We start from the raw sequence: 21,329 nt of genomic DNA, 5'->3' as shown, positions 1-21,329 counted from the left end.
GTCAAGGTAGTGACGTGCCCTCTGTCCCCTGGCAGATGTCATCTGCCTCAGGCTCCTGTAGGCTTTCTCTCCCCAGGATTTGAGACTCGATGGTAAGACACCAGCACAGAAGTGCATTAGAGAAGACTCATCTTGGTGGTCACAACTCAAAAGAAACTCTGCCCCTGGGTGGCCCAGGTCACCCAGACACTATCTTTCTGATACATTTTTCTTGGTTAAGTTAGCCATATTGGATATGTGCTGCTGGCACCCTAAAACCCCGACAGTCTACACCTCTTGGGAGACCTATTCTCAGTGACACTTTGAAGCATATGGCCCGGGGGACATGATGGATTTTATTCTACCCAGATGCACATGAGTAGCTTTCCCTAGTGACCTCAGAGGAACTGTGTCTTGCCGCCTTTCTTTACTAAGTAGCTGGTTTGTGTGCCCTTCTGATGAGGTCCTCGATGTCCCACTTGGGCCACTCAGGATCCCCTGAGATCTGGCAACAGCATGAGGGATAGATTGAGAGTGGAGGGAGTTCGAGGCAAACACCCATAAGGACATCAGTACAGTCATCCAGGAGAGAGATGAGGGGAAGGTGAGGTCAAGCCAAAGCTGAGGGGCACAAAGGATAAAAATAAGTAGAAAAAAATTTTTAATCGGTCAACTTATTCTTAAGCCAGACCTTGAAACCACAAATAGAATTAATTTTTTAAAAGATTTTATAAATGATTTTATTTATTGGGACACCTGGGTAGCTCGGTGAGTTAAACCTCTGCCTTCAGCTCACGTCATGATCTCAGGGTCCTGGGATCAAGCCCAGCATCAGGCTCTCTGTTCAACAGGGAGCCTGCTTCCCCATCCCCCTCTGCCTGCCTCTCTGCCTACTTGTGATCTCTCTCTCTCTCTCAGTCTGACAAATAAATAAATAAATAAAATTAAACAAAAATTTTATTTACTTATTTGACAGAGAGGGACACAGCGAGAGAGAGAACACAAGCAGGGGGGAGGGAGAAGGAGAAGCAGGATTTACAGAGCTGGGAGCCCAATACGGGACTTGATCCCATGACCCTGGGATCATGACCTGAGCCAAAACAAAGGCAGATGCTTAACAACTGAACCACCCACGTGTCCCTAATAGAGTTAATTTTGGATTAAAATGTAATGCAGACTAAATAATACATCTCCATGGAGAGTGATGCAAAACTTTTGTCTCATTCTCAACACTACTTTGATAATTTACTAAATAAGTTACCAGGGTCTAAATTTGTTAATGCTTAATCTAGGCTGTTTCATTAATTTAAAAATCCTTCTAAAATGAGACTTTCAATAAGATATGAAAAAAATCCACATATGGCCTATTTTACAGGCAATACTTTAAGCAGGGAAAAACAATAAATTAAAGACTATCATTCACTATACAGAGATTTCTTTTCTTTTCTGGTACTGGCAGAACTGTATCTAAATACAGTTGGAAATCTATTCAAGCAAATTAGAATTTTTTTCAAGTCTAGTACCTCATTTTATTGTACTTTATGTTATTGTGCTTCACAGATATTGCGTTCTTTTTTACAAATCAAAGGTCTGTGGCGAGAATGCATCCAGCAAGTCTATTGTCACCATTTCTCCAACAGCATTTGCTCACTTTGTATCTGTGGCATAGTTTGGTAATTCCTGCAGTATTCACACTTTTTCGTTATTATTCTATTTTTGATGGTGATGGTGATGGTGATCAGTGGTGAGATGGAATCTATACCGGGTGAAGATGTTGCTCTCTGAAAATCTTTGAAATGAGAGCAAAGGATCTAGAATATTCCATAAACTTAGTTGATAAAGCAGCAGCAGCAGGGTGTGAGAGGACTGGCTCCAATTTTGAAAGAAGTTCTCCTGTGGGTAAAATGATACCAAACAGCAACATACGCTACAGACAAATCGTTCGTGAAAGGAACAGGCAATCAGTGTGGCAAACTTCACTGCTGTCTTATTTTGAAAAATTGCCACAGCCAACCCAACCTTCAGCAGCCACCTCTGTGGTCTTCAGGAGCCACCAACATCAAGGCAAGACCCTCAGGTCACGACTCGCTGAAAGCTCAGATGATGGTTAGCCCTTTTTAGCAATCGAGTGTTTTTAAATTAAGGTATGTACTTTTTTTTTAGATATAAGGTGATGCCGTTGCATACTTAATAGACGACAGTATAGTGTAAAAACTTTTATATGCACTGGGAAACAAAAAAAAATTCATTCGACTTGCTATATTACAGTATTTGTTTGATTTTGGTGGTCTGCTACTGAATCCGCAGTATCTCTGAGGTATTTCTGTATTTTTGCCTCTTGCTTAAAACTGAAGTTCAAAACATGCGTGATACCTACGGAAAGTTATTTGGAAGTCCTTTCCATGAGCCTGCAGAACACTTTGTGCACCTATTACCTGCTGTGTTATAAATGTAAGCCTCAGTCATTTGTTGCCATTCCTCTGATCATTGTTTCTAAAGCGTGTTTGGCAAAATCCTTGATTCTTTCACCATGTATTTGTCTGAAAAAGAGTCTTAACCCATCTCACAGAGCCAGTCCTTATCTAACAGAAGAGCGGCTTCCTCACAGGTATTTGCTACAGACCTGGACAGTGGGATGAATGGCCTGACTGAATACTCCATTGTCTCCGGCAACCAAGGGGAAGTGTTCCACATGGACGCGCAGAGCGGTGTGGTCACAGCAAATGCAGTTCTAGATTACGAGCTCACCAGCTCCTACAGGTCTGTCCCAGATTCAGATCCATTCGCTCTGTATTCTGCTTGTTTTGGACAAAATTGTTATAAACTATTTCTTTGGCCAAGACTTTCTGCTGTGTAAGCTTTGTTGTAAAATGTGTTGCCCTTTGATCCAGCCTATGGTCACTCTTTCCATACACTGAAGGAGTCTTAGGAAGTATTTGCTATTTGGAAAAGGTGACTACACTAGAACATTAGGGACCCTTGTAGTTCTTAGCTTTTATGAGTTTTTGATGCTATTAAGTACTAAATGAGAGACATAAAAAAGGACAGTATTTGCGAAATGCCTACTGAACAACAGACCACTCTGCAACAGTTTGTTGTTCTTGTTTTTAAAAATCGTGAAGTCTGAGTGACATTTCTCTTTTTAATTCTTTACTCAGTTTTGCGGACGAAAGTACAGCCTTGTCTCAGGTCATTATTGCACTACCATGTTCTGACAGGAATGATCTATTGAAGCACACATTCAACACTAAATATATTTTGTCTAGAGTTTAAGGTGTCTGGAATTATGTGGAATTCTATAAGACAGAGAACAGCAGTGTGCAGGTCTTCCAGTTATTTTAAAAAGTCAGCACTACAAAAGTCTAGCTATACATACAGATATATTTATGGCATCATGGTCTGTAAAAGAAAGAGGAAAAGACTCTAAGGAATGAAAAATGTCCAGGAGTGGGGATTACCTCAAACATGGTGGCCCAGTCTTCCATGGACTACCACCACCCTTTGACAAAAGAAGGTGGTTTCTCTGTGAGGGCTCCTGAGGAGAAAGCCCTAGTGTAGGGGCAAGGTGGGGAAACAACAAAGGTCCACGCACTATGGGGTTTATTTTTCAGGCCTGTCAGAATCAAGGCCACACATACACTGGGATGACTTTGGGAAGAAAACCTAAGCAACTCTACCTGTCTGTCTCTGGAGAAGTGGTTGCGAGGGAACTTGGGGTCAGAGGCTTGGCTTTCTCATTTTGCATTTCCATATATTTGTGTCATGTTTTTGTATGTTCTTCCAAAAGGCCTTGCACATTCAGTGGCTCCTTTAATCCTTCGGGTCATCTTCTGAGGAAGCCGAGTTAGGCATTCCCTCCTGCTCTGCTAAGACAACCGACACAGGACCCAGATCCATTTAGTGACCCAGCAGAGTCTCAGGCCCCAGTGTTCTGATGTGGACTCACCCTGTTTCCACTGTACGAGCTACAGAGTAGAGCTTCTACATAGGGGAAAGCAGGCAGGCAAGAGATGTAGATGCGTGGGGCTGAGCGGCAAGAGTCAATTGCAGTGGGATCTGTGACAGGGCGGACTGGATTAATTAACCTCTGAAAACATTCCCAGCTCTACAAAGTGTTTTGTTTCGTTCTTTTTGTTTAATATATTTCAAAATATGACTTCAAAAGCATTTTAAAAGTTTAAGACCTTACCCTGTATTAACGAGTAGGATTTTTTTGGGTAATATTTTAATGTAATCAATGGTTATGATGCTTATTGTATGAATATATTAAAACCGGTTGCCTAAATATGTTGAAACCCATTGTAGCTACATTGTTATTCCAGCCTCCTTAAGCAGAAAGCCCTTTTTCTCGTAGATGACTGCACGTCAGTCTCAGCCTAGTCCCACCTGAGTGGTTACAAATTCAGAGGTTATCAGAGGTCTTGCTACATTCCAGGAACTAAGCACTTCCGGATTATAATGGCTCTCTGTCCTAATGTTCTTCTTACTCAATGGAGCCCAATTATCAATTAAGCTGGACTCTTTTAAGCTTTTTCCTATTTGCGTCACTGTTTTCAGTGTTCCCAACATCTGAATTGGTCCCCATATTTAAAAGCGCCTCTTTCCAATACCCCGTGAGGAAGAGAAGCAGGAGCTGAAAGAATTTTAACTCTACACACACTGCCACAGAGAGATACAGACACACACACACACACACACACACACACACAGAGTCTCCACCAGCACCAAGACAAGGAAATATTTTAAATGTCCCGCCTATTCACGTTCTCCCCTTCCTCCACTCCCTTGTGGTTTCTCTTTTTCTTTAGTGTTTTCCTAATATTTCAAGCAGTGGGAAATACAGTATGATTGTCTCCTAGTCCCCTTCATCATTGGGGACGTTGGGAAATGGTATCATTCTGCTTTTAACTTTACTTTTGAAGGATTGCTGTTTTGTCCAATTGAAGAAAATATTCCCAATTCTAACCCTCTGTTTTACAATATAAAATGAGGGGGGTAAAGATATTCTAAGTTCTGATTATAGTCAATACACTAGAAATAAAAATTCAATAATCTTTAGATCACATTTTAAAGCCGCAAGTAAGAAAACTTAGTGGGGAGGTGATAACCAACTCTAAAATAGACCTTAAGTTCTATCTGACTGACATTTCTGAATTTTAAAAACTGTTTACTAAGTGTGAGGCCAGGATGTAGAGACTCATGCAAGTGTTGTTGTGTTTAGGGAACTCAAAAATCAAGAGCCATTATAACCCATGGCAGGCGGCATATTAATAATCACAGTAGTTGCCATTTATAGACCTGCTTTATATGTCGAATTCTCATAACAGATTAAGATTTACAGAAAGAGGAAATTAAAGTTCAGAGGCTAAAGCTGTTTGCCAAGAACACACAGCTAGTAAATGGGAGAAATGATGGGACTCTTGCCCATGTGAGTGGTCCTAGTAGGGCTTCCTGTTGTATATTGTGAATGTATCTGCCAAGGGCGTATCTGTGTCTTTATGAAACATGAAACAGGGAAGAAAACCTTTAGGCAATTAAGAGTTAAGTTAAAGCTTTAAATATTCAATTTCTGTAACATAAATATTCAAGTTCAAAGAGCAGTTGTTGCCAGGAGCAACGCTAAACTCAGACTCTCTACTGATAGCTCATTATGACCATGAGAGAAATATTGAGAAACAGTTCTGTACACAAGGTAGAAAGTTGGCTGAGATGTTCCTTCTCTTTTCCAAAATACATGACTCATCAATATCAGAGCTGGAATTGCAGCCCCATTCTGTTGACTCTACATGAAAAGAATAAAAAACTTTTGGGCTCAAAGCAGGAAAGTCCTGGATACTCAGAAGTATTTATTTATAAGGTGCGTTTGGAAGTAACAAGTGGTACAGTGAACCTGAGAAGGACCTGAGTGTGGGATAATGAAAAAGAGGCTGGGGTTGCAGAGGAATAGGAGGAACATGGCCAAAGATACAAAGTTTCAGTTATAAGATAAATAAATGCTGGAGATGTAATCTACAACACGATGACGTCATTAACACTGCAGTGTGGTATAATTGAGATTTGGTAAGAGAGTAGTTTTAAGGGCTACCTGGGTGGCTCAGTGTGTTAAGCATCTGCCTTCAGCTCGGGTCACTACCCCAGAATCCTGGGATTGAGCCCCACATCAGGCTCCCTGCTCACCAGGGAGTCTGCTTCTTCCTCTCCCTCTGTTCCCCTGCTCGTATGCTCTCTCACTCTCTCTCTATTTCAAATAAATACATAAAATCTTTTTTAAAAAGAGTAGTTTTAAGAGCTTTCATCACAAGAAAAAATCATTTCTCTCTTTGTATCTGTATGAAATGATAGATGTCAACTTATTGTGATGATAATTTCACAATATATGTAAGTCCAATCATTGTTATACACCTTAAAGTTACACAGTGGTGTATGTCAATCATACCTTAGTAAAACTGGAAGCAAACTTATGATAATCTGCAAAACAAAACAAACCAACAACAACAAAAAAAGAGTCTGGTAGGTCGCAGGCAAGTTTTGAAGGACTTTCTATGCCATAAAATGGAAATTGCACTTGATTTGGTAAGCCATATAAAAGTTGAAGCAATTGAGTGCATGTTAAGATCTTTATTTTTAAAAGACATCTGGTAACAGATGCATTGCTAAACAGAGGACCAGAGTCAGACAGATTAGTTAAACTAGATGAAGGCTGTGAAAGGTCTGCTAATGAAGATAAAGCAGTGGGGGATGGGAGGAGGGAACATAGTTATTAATTGATTTGGGTATGGAGTCCATAGGAACATGGTCAATAGTCAGATTTATCCAACAAGGAAAGATATAGAAAATTTTTTCATAGGAAAGGCAGGAATTGGAATTGCTGTTGGAATGGGGATTGGGATTGAGATTTTTTTCTGGGCACTTTGAGCTTCAAAGGCAAGTGCAAGAACAGAAGTTCAGACATTCCTTAGGCAATTAAAATACTGATCTGGAGCCCAGGAAAGAGGTCTTCATCCAAGATTTAGATTTCAGATTCATCCAGGGAAAATATGTAAAATGGAATTACCTAGGGAAAGTCCACAAAGTGAGAACTGAGGGGATTATCACTACTTGAGGATCAACTGGATAAGTAGAAGCCAATGGAATATGTTGGGGGAATAAAAGGAATAGAACCTGGAAGAGATGGTCATGGAAACCACAGGGAGAGGTTGGACTACATAAAAGAAAAAGGTTTCAAAGTGTGTTTGGATTAGAATCCACTAGAAGTGTTCCTTATTTTAAGGAGCTGAGGAGATCTTGTATTTCCACAAGCTCTTTCTTGATCTTTCTGCTTTTCCATAGCATCTCGTTTTTGTCTCGTGCCTGCATTGCCTTCTGATAGCTCTCTGAGGACAGTAATTAGAAGTGTTTTTATATTTTCTTTTGCTGTTTTAAGATCTCCGTTTCTCTCGGATTTTTTTTTCCTTGTCGGTTCTGCACTCCTTTTTCATGTTGGAGGCTTTCTGTAAGTAACTAATGATCTTTGGTTCTGAGTGAGGCGATAGCAAAGTCATCAGAATCCCTGATGGGCTTGCAGAGCTGTTGACCAGAGAGGAAGTTGACTACTCTGCAGAACGACAGACAAATGGCAGGATAGAGAGTTCTTCTTTTTTTTTTTTTTCCTTTGGGAGGCGCTTTCATTTCTCCAGGGGCAGACCTTCAATATTATTTACTCTAAGGATTAAAATCAGACAGGCTTTTGCCTGGGAGTGAAGCGCAATGGGCAAGGGGAATTGATTGTTCTGTGTTTTGAGTTTAAAATAATTGTCACGCTATTTTTAGTTCAATATTTCACCTCACCCCTTGTCATGTCTTATGTCTGTCTGTGGTTACGTGGGGGCAAATTCGTTCCCCACTCATCCTTATCCAAATGTATTTCAGTCTGTGGTTTCCTGTTACCCACTTATCTGTAACCACTCCCAAATCTGCTTGCATTTTCCAGAAATTTGTTGAAACTTCTCACCACCTCTACCCACCAAAATCTTCTCCCATTTTCTGTTAGCCTTATGTACATATACCTTATTTTAAATTCTTCTGCTCTCATTATTGTAGGATCTCAGGAGGAAGAAGAGATAAAACCTGTATAGTTTTAACCAGAAGTCATAGCTCTTCATAGGTGTTTCTGATGTTAGATGATATTTTTGTTTGTCTTAGAAATTCAGAAAGAACATGTAATTCTGGGTAGACATTTCAGATATTGTTGAGAGGAAGTTTTGAAAAATCCCCTTCTACCTTTGGTATTTATTAAGGCAATCAGAAAGGATACTGCCTGGTCAAGGTCCCATCTAAAGTTTAAGGTGATAAAAGAAGTTTCCTGTGGTTGGTTGAATAGGAGAAATATGCTCTGAATTAGAACGGGCCCGTTCTAAATCTGGTCAGTTTCATTTATAATCTCCACTGATGTACTAATCAGGGCAGCCGTTCTGAAACTTGGAGCCAGTTGGACTGGTTACAACCAATAGTTTTACAAAGACTGCCAAGGAGCCATCATAGAAAACTTGAGGTCTTACAGAAGTTATATGTAGAATCTTGGTGGATCTGCCTTCCTAATTTTTCATCTCTTCCTCAAGCTATTGAGGAACTGTTTACTTGTCTTTTTATTTTGAAACTGAATTGTACATTTTCCTCTGTATTAAAGATTCTCAATTTTTTAAATAAATTTATTTTTTTCAGCGTAACAGTATTCATTGTTTTTGTACAACACCCAGTGCTCCATGCAATACATGCCCTCCCTATTACCCACCACCTGGTTCCCCCAACCTCCCACCCCGGCCCCTTCAAAACCCTCAGGTTGTCTTTCAGAAAAGATTCTCAATTTTTAAAGTTGACTTAGCATATATATATTCATATATATATAGAACATGTAATTCTATATTCATATGTTCATATATGAATATAGTTGACTTAGGCATATATATTTCAGTTGACTTAAGCTCATCATTTTAAGTTGACTTAGAACACCTGACACTGTACCGCTGCAAAATCAGGGTGGTTGCAGCTATAGTAGAATTGACAGGCCCATAACTTTGACGACCTGGCCAAGCTTTTAGTACGACACTGCGGAGGGGCAGGCTGCAGAGGCAGAGAACGTTATGATTTGTTTATTTTTAGTAAAATATTTCCATATGTACCTGACTTACGTTCATGCTAACAAAACAAACTTTCCATAGGGAATGAATTCTAAGCTCAGAAGTGTGAAATTCAAGTAGTGGTTTTACTGATGTCCCAGCTCTGATAGCGTGGAAGGCAGCCTTTGTGCTCCATGAACAGTATATAAACAGGGATTATTTGCTATTAAGTGAGATTTAAGCCAAGAAAGAGTTGATGCTTATTTTGCATCACTTTAAAATGTAAGATTGGAAAGGTTGACCACTCCTCAGGTAAGCTAAGGAAAAAGAAAGTAGAAATGTGTCAAATTCCAAGACTCGGTTTCTTAAAGGGTAGTATCAACCACGGGCTAAGACTAAATCCACTTATGAGGTAAAGATTGTCTTCTGATGGACAACTCGTGTCATTGTAGTGTTTAGAGGGGAGTGGAAAGCTAATGGTTATACATTAGGGCATGATAGATGCATGTAAGAGAGGCATTTTGAAAATACATACTGGAACTCAAGACTGTAGAGCACAGGTTTTCCAGTTAACTAAGACCTGGACTTAAATCCTGGTTCTGCCATATAATACATCACAATTTCAGACAAATCTTAAGAAACCATTCCTCAGCATATTTTTTTTTTTTAAATCAAGTAAGATAACTAACTCACCTGCCCTCAAGAGACTTACAGGAGAGGCAGATAATCAGTCAGTAAGAACAAAGGGTGATGACTGTTGTGTCAGAAGAACATACAGTGTTCTGTGGGATTGAGAAAGTGGCATCAGAACAGACTGGAAGTTAGGGAGAGCTTCCAGAGATGTGAGCTTTGGAAGATCAAGAGGGTAGTATAGGGACAAGAATTCCAGCAGAAGCCAATTCATTGGAGGTCATTTAGCTCAAGGCCTGGACTGCCTCTTATGGACATGAAGAGCCAAGGATAAATTTTCAATAGGGAAGTCCGGTTTTCAATTCAGGATGTTGGATGGAGCAGTTGAGTTGTTTTGGTGGGGTGGAGTGGGTGGGGGATCGATAGGTACAGATGAGACTTGCAGTAGGGAGATTGGTGAACAAGTATTCCAGATGGGAAAGAATATAATGAAGATGGAACATTCTAGGTCAAGATGATGAGAGGATGTGGTTACAGAGACTAACTTGTCTTGGTTTGCCCAGGACTGTCCTGGTTTAAAAACAAAACCAAAAAACCTTTAAAAGTCCCATGTCCCAGGAAACCCTTCAGAACTGGGCAAAGCAGGATGGTTGGTCAGCCTATCTGAGGGTCTGAAGGCAGGACTGAAATGGTTGGGAACCTGGTACAAGTGTAATTAAGAGGAGAAATCTGTAAGACTTACAATGACTTGGGTTTTGGAAGGTTGGTGACAGAAATGGAGAAGTTGAAGACACTAAGAAGGTTTTGAATTTAGTTGCTAGAAATAGTTGTACCATCATCCAAAAGAGATAAAATCACTGCATATAAATTCTTCCAGATCGTGGCCTTTTCCCTACTCTATGTTGTAGCCAATCATTCATTTTGTTCCTGTATTAATCATGCAATATCCTCTCTTAATTCTACAGTTTCTATTGATTTTGAATTTGGATCAAAAAGAATATCAATACAAAGCAATCTCTTCATGGCTTTATCTTTTGTTGTACAATGAAATGGAAATACATAGTAATATCCAGGCCATGCATGGTAGGGTGGAGGCCATCTACTTATCCAAAGAATGGTTTTGGTGTTTGTACTTTTTAGGTTGTCCTTGGTAGGAAAGGACTAAATTCTACAGTCTGTCTCCAGAAATCGCTCATTTGTTGTTTTTTTTTTTTTAATTTTTTATTTATTTCTTATTTTTTAATAAACATATAATGTATTTTTATCCCCAGGGGTACAGGTCTGTGAATCACCAGGTTTACACACTTCACAGCACTCACCATAGCACATACCCTCCCCAGTGTCCATAACCCCCCTCCCCCTCTCCCAACCCCCTCTCCCCCCAGCAACCCTCAGTTTGTTTTGTGAAATTAAGAGTCACTTATGGTTTGTCTCCCTCCCAATCCCATCTTGTTTCATTTATTCTTCTCCTATCCCCCTCACCCCCTATGTTGCATCTCCATGTCCTCATATCAGGGAGATCATATGATAGTTGTCTTTCTCTGACTGACTTATTTCACTAAGCATGATACCCTCTAGTTCCATCCACGTTGTCGCAAATGGCAAGATTTCATTTCTTTTGATGGCTGCATAGTATTCCATTGTGTATATATACCACATCTTCTTCTTTCTTTCTTTTTTTTTTAAAGATTTTTTTATTTATTTATTTGACAGACAGAGATCACAGGTAGGCAGAGAGGCAGGCAGAGAGAGAGGAGGAAGCAGGCTCCCCGCTGAGCAGAGAGCCCGATGCGGGGCTCGATCCCAGGACCCTGAGATCATGACCTGAGCCGAAGGCAGCGGCTTAATCCACTGAGCCACCCAGGCGCCTCTATATACCACATCTTCTATATCCATTCATCTGTTGATGGACATCTAGGTTCTTTCCATAGTTTGGCTATTGTAGACATTGCTGCTATAAACATTTGGGTACACGTGCCCCTTCGGATCACTACGTTTGTATCTTTAGGGTAAATACCCAGTAGTGCAATTGCTGGGTCATAGGGTAGTTCTATTTTCAACATTTGAGGAACTTCCATGCTGTTTTCCAGAGTGGCTGCACCAGCTTGCATTCCCACCAACAGTGGAGGAGGGTTCCCCTTTCTCCGCATCCTCGCCAGCATCTGTCATTTCCTGACTTGTTAATTTTAGCCATTCTGACTGGTGTGAGGTGATATCTCATTGTGGTTTTGCTCATTTGTTTTAAATGCCACATGAACCCTTGGTGGCTTGCTGGATTTGATGCTCTAAACGCGTCAAAAATAAATAAATTTCAGGCTAACATACTTTTTAAAAAAAGATTTTATTTATTTATTTGAAAGCGAGAGAGAGTGAGTGAGAGAAAGAGCACAAGCTGGTGGGCGGGGCAGGGAGGCCAGCGAGGCAGCAGGAGAAGCAGACTCACTGCTGAGTAGGGAGCCAGACATGGGGCTTGATCCTAGGACCCTGGGATCATGACCTGAGCCGAAGGCAGCTGCTTAACCAACTGAGCCACCCAGGCATGCCCAGGCTACCATTCTGATGAGATAAATTTTTAAATGATGCCATTTAGTAGAAGCTAGGGGGAGAAATAAAAGTAGCTAATCAGCTCATTTTTTAGTTTTCAATGGGATATTTGATAACGTATGTTGTTTTTCGAATTCTCTGGATAATGGATTACATTTCTTGTTTCTTTTCCAAACCAGGTTGATTGTGCAAGCCACAGATAAAGGGATGCCCAGGCTTTCTGGTACAAGTGTGATCATGATACAGGTGACTGATATAAATGACAATGCCCCGGCTTTTCTCTCCTCTGAAGCAGTGGAAATTGCAGAGAGTAAGTATGCCTATTTGGAATCATGATGTTATCTTGTATAATATCATCTACCAGACAGGCGTTCTGTTCAATATGAGTACTAATCCTTACAAACCACATAACATGGACAGCTTCTGTCTTCATCTTACAGAATAGAAAATGGATGGCCAGAAGTTAAATATCAGATGTTAAAGATGTTTAATGTTGAGGCTGGGATTTGCCTTTAAGTCCTTAGGAGGCCGGTTCCCCAGACTCAACCTGTCATTCCACACAGCTGCTTTTGTGTATGCCAATAGTTCTCAAAAACAAAATGTACTCCATCAAGAAGCATACTTTGTTGACTATGGTGATCATTCTAAAGCTTGTCTGAGAAGAAGCAACGTCCTTAAACTGATAATTTTGTCGGTCTTTGCGGTATATGACTGGCAAGTAGTGAGTGAAGGGATGCTCATTGCAGAGTCATCGCTTTCCTCTAGTGTAAACTCAACTTCAGCAATCACAGAAAAATTTTAATCACATTAACGGTAGAGATAGAAAATACAAAATTTTACACAGTATGCTAATGAATCCCAGTTGGGTCCCTGGGCTTTGTGACTCCATCGTCTGCAATCCCAAAGTTTGTCCATGGTCAGTGGCTGTACTGGTAAATCCAACCCAACCCTATCATTGAAATTTGCAAAAAGTGCTGGCCCCTCTCTCCTTTCACTCTCAGTACCCAGCTTATTCCTAAGATGTTTCTAAGGTTTTAGGGTGTTCAGTTTCCAAACAAACAGTTTACACTCACAGAGGCATATATTTGTAGATGTATTGGGATACCTACAAATACTCTAAAATATTCTACAAAGAAAAAATTCTCCAGTTCTGGCTCTCACTCATTTGATATACTTCCATTTGCTTTTATTGAAGGTACTGTTCTTAACCACTGTGCCTTAGCATCAAAATGCAACAATGTTCTCAAATAAACACATCACAAGAACAAAGGGCAAAAGTCAAAACATATACTGAATAGGGTAAAGGAGTGGTTGATGCATCCAGAATGTTCAAGCCTGAAATATGAAAATTACATGAGTTCATATATAGGGAAACTGTTTTGAGTATCTTGACATCTTCTCTCCACCTGTACCCATACTTGTAAACTTAAGAACGAGGTTCCTTTTATGAAGTTCAGACTAAAGAACACATGTAGTATGTTAGGCATTTAGCATGCCATCTGTTTTGTGATTTTGGGGTGGCGAATAATATTTACTTTTATCACTAGCACGATGTATACTTTGTCTTTCCATAGCCTGGATAATTTTGATAAATTTCCATATTCTGTGCCATAATTTTTACAAAAACAAGTATAAGGAACCAAGTATTTCTAACTTATTATACACATATTGTCATTTAAATTTTGCTTGTTTCAAAATTGTATGCTTTGTATTAATGTTTTGAGTAATAACCTTCTTCCCACCCATAACCTCCATGAATATATGATTTTAATACAGAAACTATATAAGAGAAATAAGTGGCTCAGAATGTTTTTTGGTCCTGGAATGGTGTTGCATGCATATGATAAAAAATGCAATATAAAAATCGAATATACCGTACCTCCTCAATTCCCTACCCAGTGGTAAATTTTCACTTTATTGGGCTCATAAATTCTTCAGAGTTTTTGTTCAGCTCGTAATGAGCTTTGTATTAGAAATCATGCCAAGAAACAGCAAATCATGTTGGACTTGAAGTTAAAATGTTTGGATGGAACTATTAAAGAAAAGTGTTTCAAAGGATGGATTTTAATGGAGGCTGACATTGGTCATGACTATTGCAGATTCTTTGCCTGGTGCCGTTGTGACTCAGATATCAGTTCATGATGTGGATTTGAATCCAGCTTTCATCTTCAATTTTGCCAAAGACAGTAATCCTGGAACCAAGTTTGCTATTGATCGGAATACTGGAGCAGTGGTACTAGTGAAAACGCTGGATTTCGAAGAAATTACTGAATATGAGCTGTTCATCCAAATTTCAGATACTGTGCATGAAACAGAGGGAACGCTCACTGTCCGTGTGGCAGACGTCAATGATAACCCACCTGTATTTTCTCAAGATTCTTACCAGGTAAAGGGCCTCAGGAGATGCTGAAAGCGCAGCCAAAGTAGAAAAGAATAGGGAATACTGTAACAGTGTTGACAGACTGTGTTGTCAACCACTGTTTACAGCTGATTTACGTAGTCAGTAGCCACAAGTTTTAATGCCTTAGTTGACGTTGAGGGTTGTATATTCAATATTCTAGAACTGTGGTAGGTACATATGGAATGAAAGAGCTCATTCATTTCAGTTTCTTACAGATGTGTAGCATCTTTCTTTTTTCTTTTTTAGTTTGTAGACATTGGAGTCCAGTTGTCCATAGCAATCAGAACTGGCCTAATATTTGCAAAGGTATCAGACAATATGGTGGTCTGGATTATCAGCACTTAATTTGGGAAGACTCTTTCTTTGGCATATTTTTGGAATATACCGATAAAAATTTTGCAGAAAAAAATCATGAACAAAATTGTAAAGTGGAAATTTTATTTTTTTAGAGCTTAGTGTATGTTTATGAAAGTCAGGGCAATAATAGCCTTCAACTAAGTACTTGGAAATGGGCTTCAAGACTTCTGAATGTAACAAATGCATGGGTTCAGCACAAATACAGAAGGGAAACTAAACTAGGCAATGACCTTCTGTATGTAATACTGCAGTAGTGGTCTTATTAACTATCCTCTACCAGGCAGAACTAATTTAGATGGATTTCTTTTCCATAATAAAAACCAAAACTAAATGAAAAATTTTTAACTTTGTTTTTCTGAATTCTGGGATTACGAAATAATGTTTTAATATATCAACTCTATAAATTACTATGTGTGTTTTCCATAAGTAAAATGAATTCAATGGTTTTAATTTCTGTCCCTGTTAATGAAAATATCTCTAGCCTGTAAGCACAAGGTTCCTTTCTCTCTTTTTCCTTCAGGTCACTGTTCCCGAATCAGTGCCTCTGGGGTACTCAGTGCTGACCGTGGCAGCCACCGACCTAGAAAGCAATGAGAACATTTCTTACAGAATCCTTTCCTCTTCTAAGGAATTTTCAATCGATCCAGTGAATGGTGAGTTATTTATTGTGGCTTTAGTGTTCATAGGTTTGAGATACAATGTAGAAGCCTGAAATAATCTTTTCCAAATGCTCCTGAAATGTTTCCACCTCACCCCCCTGGAATTATAGATGCCACCCTTCTTATTTCTCTTCACATCAAATGCTGTGGTAGCAAATCCTGGTGTTATTTCTCTTCTCCAGCATCTCAATGGCTGGAAAGCAAAATTACATGCTGGCAAATGCATAGAACTTCAGAGACCCCGATGTAGTAAACACCCAGCTCATCAGTCAAACCAAGGACAGTTTAGGTAATTATCCTGGGCCTCAACAAGCATCAAAATGAAGGCAAAGGGATTCATTTAGTACTGAGGACTTCATGTTACAAGAGTGTGGAAGTTTTTTTTTTCCAAGCCAAGTACATTAAGTTCAGTAATAGCATAATACAATCAATAAGGACAGAAAAATTGAACGGAAAACTATTCAAGCATCTCTACTGAGAACAATTATTGTGGTATTCCAGTTTATTTGATGGCTTCCAAGTGTCTTTATATTTTTATCAGAAAGCAAGTCATTGTGGTGATGAAATGCATTCAGACAAGTGATTTCAGATTAGAACACTTAAGAACTGCATAGAGAAAGCATACCAATAGGTAGATAGTAAAAGTTAAATTTGATATGATATTATGATTAGCAAAACATTGTCCCTAGCAAAGCACACTCTAGAAAAGAATAGGACCTGGGACCTGTTACACCATGTGTTCCCCATCTCTGTGCACCATTGCATTATTTCATAAGTGAGAGCTGATTTAAAAATGAACCTCAGGACGATGGATGGTAAGTAGACTTACTGTGGGGATCACTTTGCAATATATACAGATAGCAAATCATTAGGCTGAACACCTGAAACTAACACAATATGATATGTTAATTATATCTTAATTTAAAATAATTACCTCTGGATTCCCCCAAAGAAGAATTTAATCACAGAATACCAGTAGGAGGCCCATGGAGTGTTCCAAAAGGGAGATGTAGGTCACGTCACCACACAGCCTGTGGGTGAATGCTAATGTATAGATAGAAACATTTCAGACATTTGGCTCTTTTTTTGTCCTCCCTTTCTTTTTTGGAGGGTCGGGGGTGGGAGATGTATAGTGCTCAGATGACATCAACTGCTCTCCTGGCCACAGCTCATCAGAGTGTGCGAGGTGGTCACTCTGAGCACTTAATTTAACCCAGCAACATGCATTATTAACATGCATTATTAACAAGCTTTGCAATGAGATATTGATTCAAATGTTTTTAAAACATTAAATGGGGGCACCTGGGGGGGTACAGTCAGTTAAGAGTCCAACTCTTGATTTCAGCTCAAGTCACGATCTTATAGTCATGAGATCGAGCCCACATCGTGCTCCGTGCTCAGTGTGGAGTCTGCTTGAGATTTTCTCCCCTTCTGCCCTTCCCTCTTCCCTCTCCCTCTCTCTCTAAAAATAAACACATCTTTAAAAAAACATTAAATGTTATCAGATCAACTTAGTTCATGGTGAGACTCTGATTACATATTTCTATATTTAAATAATAAAATGTATTAAATGTTTTTAATTTAAGGGAAATCCACTTGCTGAATTAAAGAAGAGCTTTAGGAAAGACACCTCCATAATTAAGCAATAGTTGTAACTCAGTATTATCATATATACTACCTTCATATGACTAGAGTGAATGTCAACCAGTATTTCCAGAATCAGTATCTTTATGTTAGAATGTCTCTATACATGTGTCTATGGATAGTAGAATAGGATATAGATTTTTCAAATAAGAATGCGTTTTCTTTAAAAAATGATAATGGGGCAGCTTATTATACAAAAATAAAGTTAAGAGACATTTCAGCAAAGTCATCTTCAAGTGACACATATATTTAATAGAGTGAATGTCGGAGTATTATTTCTGGATCTGAAGTGTTACAAAAGCATAACTATAAACATTTAAAATTCCTATTTGAATTTACTCTTGGTTGTAACTTAAATAACAAATCTGGCAAATAACTAAACACATTAGTAAATATTTGGTAAATGTTTGCTGACAACCTGGGTCTGGAAAATTTAATCTCATGGCATTAAAATGCTATGTCTTGTTTTTCAGGCACGATATTTACTATCAACCCCATATTACTTCTGGACAAAAAATCAACAATTCAGTTTCTTGTGGAGGCCAGTGATGGTGGAATTCCTGACCTGAGCGCTCTTACCTCAGTAGAGGTAGAAATACAAGATATGAACAATTATGCTCCTGAGTTTGCTGTAGAATATTATAATCTCAGCTTGAGGGAAGATGCTCAAATTGGAGGCACACTTGTCACATTTTCAACCATTGACCATGACTGGACCCGTGAAAACACACATGTTGATTATTCCATCATTAGTGGTAATTCACAGAACAATTTCCATGTGGAAACTAGTTTCATTCATTCGGAATATCCTTATAAGCAAGTTGGTTACCTGGTATTGCTTCAGAGTCTGGATAGAGAAGCAGCTGCCAATCATAAGCTTGTCATTCTCGCATCTGACCATGGCTTCCCTCCATTGAGCTCCACAGCCACTGTAGCAATAGAAGTACTTGATGTCAATGATAATCCTCCCAAATTCAACAGTCTGAAATATCACGCCCATGTCAGAGAAAGCACCCCTCTGGGGAGTCACATCACTGTGGTCTCTGCAAATGACCATGATGTGGGTTTGCATGCAGAAATCACCTACCACATCATCTCTGGAAATGAGAAGGGGCATTTCCACTTGGAAGAAAAAACTGGAGTTCTTTATTTGATTAAACCTCTGGATTATGAAGAAACGACAAAATTCACCGTAACTGTTCAAGCTTCAGATGAAGAAAAGAAGCATTTTTCTTTTGCGCTTGTGTTTGTCAATGTCCAGGATGATAATGACCACGCACCTCAGTTTATGTTCTCAAGCTTAAATTGTGTTGTTCCTGAAAATGTGCCTGTTCTCTCCACCATATGTTCTGTAAATGCTTTGGATTTTGATGCAGGTCCCTATGGAGAACTGACCTATTCTGTGTTATCGCCCTGTTCGGTCACTCGTGGGAGGCCTCGTGACCATGATCCCTTCCTCATTGACCCTTTGACAGGGGATATTCACACTCAGCAAGTCCTCGACTATGAAAATGACAATAAATACTGCCTCACAGTTCAGGCAAAAGACAATGGTGACTCAACAGCCACGTTAACTGTTTGGCTGGATATTGAAGGGATAGATGAGTTTGAACCTGTGTTTACTCAAGATGAGTATTTTTTCAACCTTCCAGAGAAGAATAAAGTGAGACAGCTGATTGGCAGAGTGGAAGCATCCGATGAAGACGCGGGTGTCGATGGAGTTGTGCTGTACTTGCTGGAGAGGCCATCCCCTTTCTTTTTAGTGAATAAAACGAATGGAAATATCTATTTGACTGGAGCACCTCCCCTAATAAGAAGTCAGTTCCGTGAACAAGACGCCATTGAAATGAGAATCATTGCTCGTAGCCCCAAAGCAGACTCCAGGTTTGCGGTCTGCACAGTTTTCGTGAACATGTCTTCTTTCTCAGAAGGACAGCTCTCAGGAGTATCGGGCTATGGCTTTTCAGTCAGCCTCACAGTGTCCTTTTTAGTGTTTCTGATACTCGTCTTTATTCTAATTGTATTGATTTTAAGACATAAAAAAGATGCAGCAAACAATTACAAAGAAAAGAAAACATCGTCCTCCTTAGATATCAGCTTGGGACTGACCACAGAGGGCAGCATGCTCAAGCCCTTCCAGAAAACTAAGGAGAGTACTAACGAGGTGGTGCCCGCAGACACCCTGCCTGAATGGCTGAGCTTAATAAGTATCATGGAAAAGGACATCGTGAATCTGTGCAGGCACTCAAACTCCAGTGGCCACTGCTCTGTGGAAGGAGAGACTGCAGAAGATAAGGAAATCCAGAGGATAAATGAACATCCTTACAGAAAGGATGCTGGCTCAGCTCTCAGTGACTGCGAGTCGAGGGTCCCGGACTCTGGAATCCCAAGGGACTCGGACCAGCTCTCCTGCTTGTCTGGAGAAACGGATGTGGTGGTCACTGCTGAACCAGCAGAAAGCAGCCATGCATTTGACGAAGAAGATCAGGAAGGCTGTGGCACAACCTGTGTTCCAAATAACGTGTTACCCCAGACACTAAAGAAGACAGAGATAAAAGAAAGCATCCAGGCTGATGTCAGGAGAGAGTCCGTTTTGATTTCAGATGATCGAGAAGCAAGGTGCGTGGCTCTTCCCACCCAGAGAACCTCTAATCACGATGTGAGAGGCAACTACCACTGGGGTTATCTCCTCAGCTGGGAACCCAAGTTCCAACCTCTTGCCTCGGTATTTAACGATATTGCAAAATTAAAGGACGAACATTTACAGACACCTCGCATTCTTAAAGAGAAGTCTTTGGTTTTCCCACCACCTTTGATTACAGCAATAGCCCAGCCTGGGATTAAAGCAGTTCCACCAAGGATGCCAGACAGAACCCCGGGGCAAATGCTTCACAGATACCCACACTCCCCACTTCCCTACCATCTCAGTTCTCTGCCTGAAGCCATGACTCCCAGCTTTTCTCCATCTGTTTTCCTGCTGACTACACAGACCCCTGCCATGACCCCACGGCTGTCAAGTGGGGAATCGTCAGGAACACATCTGAGTGGTACATGCCGTGAACTTAAAGCAAAAGACGAAGTTCAAATATAACCTGATTGTGATGTCAAGCACCCACTTACCATTGGTCATGAATGGTTGAGCAAGACATTTTTAAGCTAGCTCTTCGAGATTGGTTAAAATGAAGTCAGGGTTTTCAGAATCTCCTCATTTAAGTTTCTCAAATTTCTTCCAGCCTTAATGAGAAGTTACCCCTCTCTTTCAACCTGTATGTTTTGCTCTCAGGACTCAAGTTTGTATATAAAATAGTGTATATTCTATCCTATTTGGTTTTCTGAGGACACCATGAACTAAACTGACTGCCAAAGTGTTTCTATGAAAATAAATTGAAAATAAGTATTGTGCAGTCCAGTCACATTACTGCTGATTACAGTGCTATACCTAAAATATATTAGTAAATACTGAATAAGGAATGAATGTAGGACTGAAAATAATGGAAAGGGGAAGTGGGGAACGATAAAGTTGAATGTTAAAATGAAGCAATTTTCTGTAGATCTGGTTTGTTTAGAGATGTATTTCTCTCTTTTCCCCATACACCACACTTAGGTAGTTTTGCCATAATTTCAATTTTAATACGGTGTCTTTTGGAAATCTAATGAGAAATTAAGAATGAAATTTGTCATAACTGTGCCAAATAAGAAAATTATTCCTGATTAAGTGAACCAGAAATGTATAATTCCTGATAGAGGGCCAGGATTGATAGCAGCAATAAGTATATGGTTGACTGCCACCCAGGACATATTTTTTTTTTTCCCTTTTTATTTATTTTTTCAGCGTAACAGTATTCATTCTTTTTGCACAACACCCAGTGCTCCATGCAAAACGTGCCCTCCCCATCACCCACCACCTGTTCCCCCAACCTCCCACCCCTGACCCTTCAAAACCCTCAGGTTGTTTTTCAGAGTCCATAGTCTCTTATGGTTCGCCTCCCCTCCCCAATGTCCATAGCCCGCTCCCCCTCC

At 39.8% G+C, this 21,329-nt stretch overlaps 1 protein-coding gene across 1 annotated transcript in view; it reads left to right on the top strand.

Moving 5' to 3' along the window:
* Positions 1-21,091, top strand: part of DCHS2 (dachsous cadherin-related 2) — a 251,765-nt gene extending 230,674 nt beyond the window's left edge. The window contains exons 16-20 of the mRNA XM_045987317.1: positions 2,588-2,739; positions 12,428-12,558; positions 14,348-14,634; positions 15,527-15,659; positions 17,783-21,091. Of these exons, the coding sequence (XP_045843273.1) occupies positions 2,588-2,739; positions 12,428-12,558; positions 14,348-14,634; positions 15,527-15,659; positions 17,783-20,400 (3,321 nt within the window). The 3' untranslated portion in view covers positions 20,401-21,091. The remainder of the gene's footprint in view (positions 1-2,587; positions 2,740-12,427; positions 12,559-14,347; positions 14,635-15,526; positions 15,660-17,782) is intronic.
* The last annotated feature ends 238 nt before the right edge of the window (positions 21,092-21,329 follow it).

Source organism: Meles meles, chromosome 2 (assembly GCF_922984935.1).
Source record: "Meles meles chromosome 2, mMelMel3.1 paternal haplotype, whole genome shotgun sequence".
Taxonomy (NCBI): Eukaryota; Metazoa; Chordata; class Mammalia; order Carnivora; family Mustelidae; genus Meles; species Meles meles.
The sequence above is the reverse complement of the archived record's forward strand: the minus strand, read 5'-3'. Positions and strand labels throughout refer to the sequence as shown.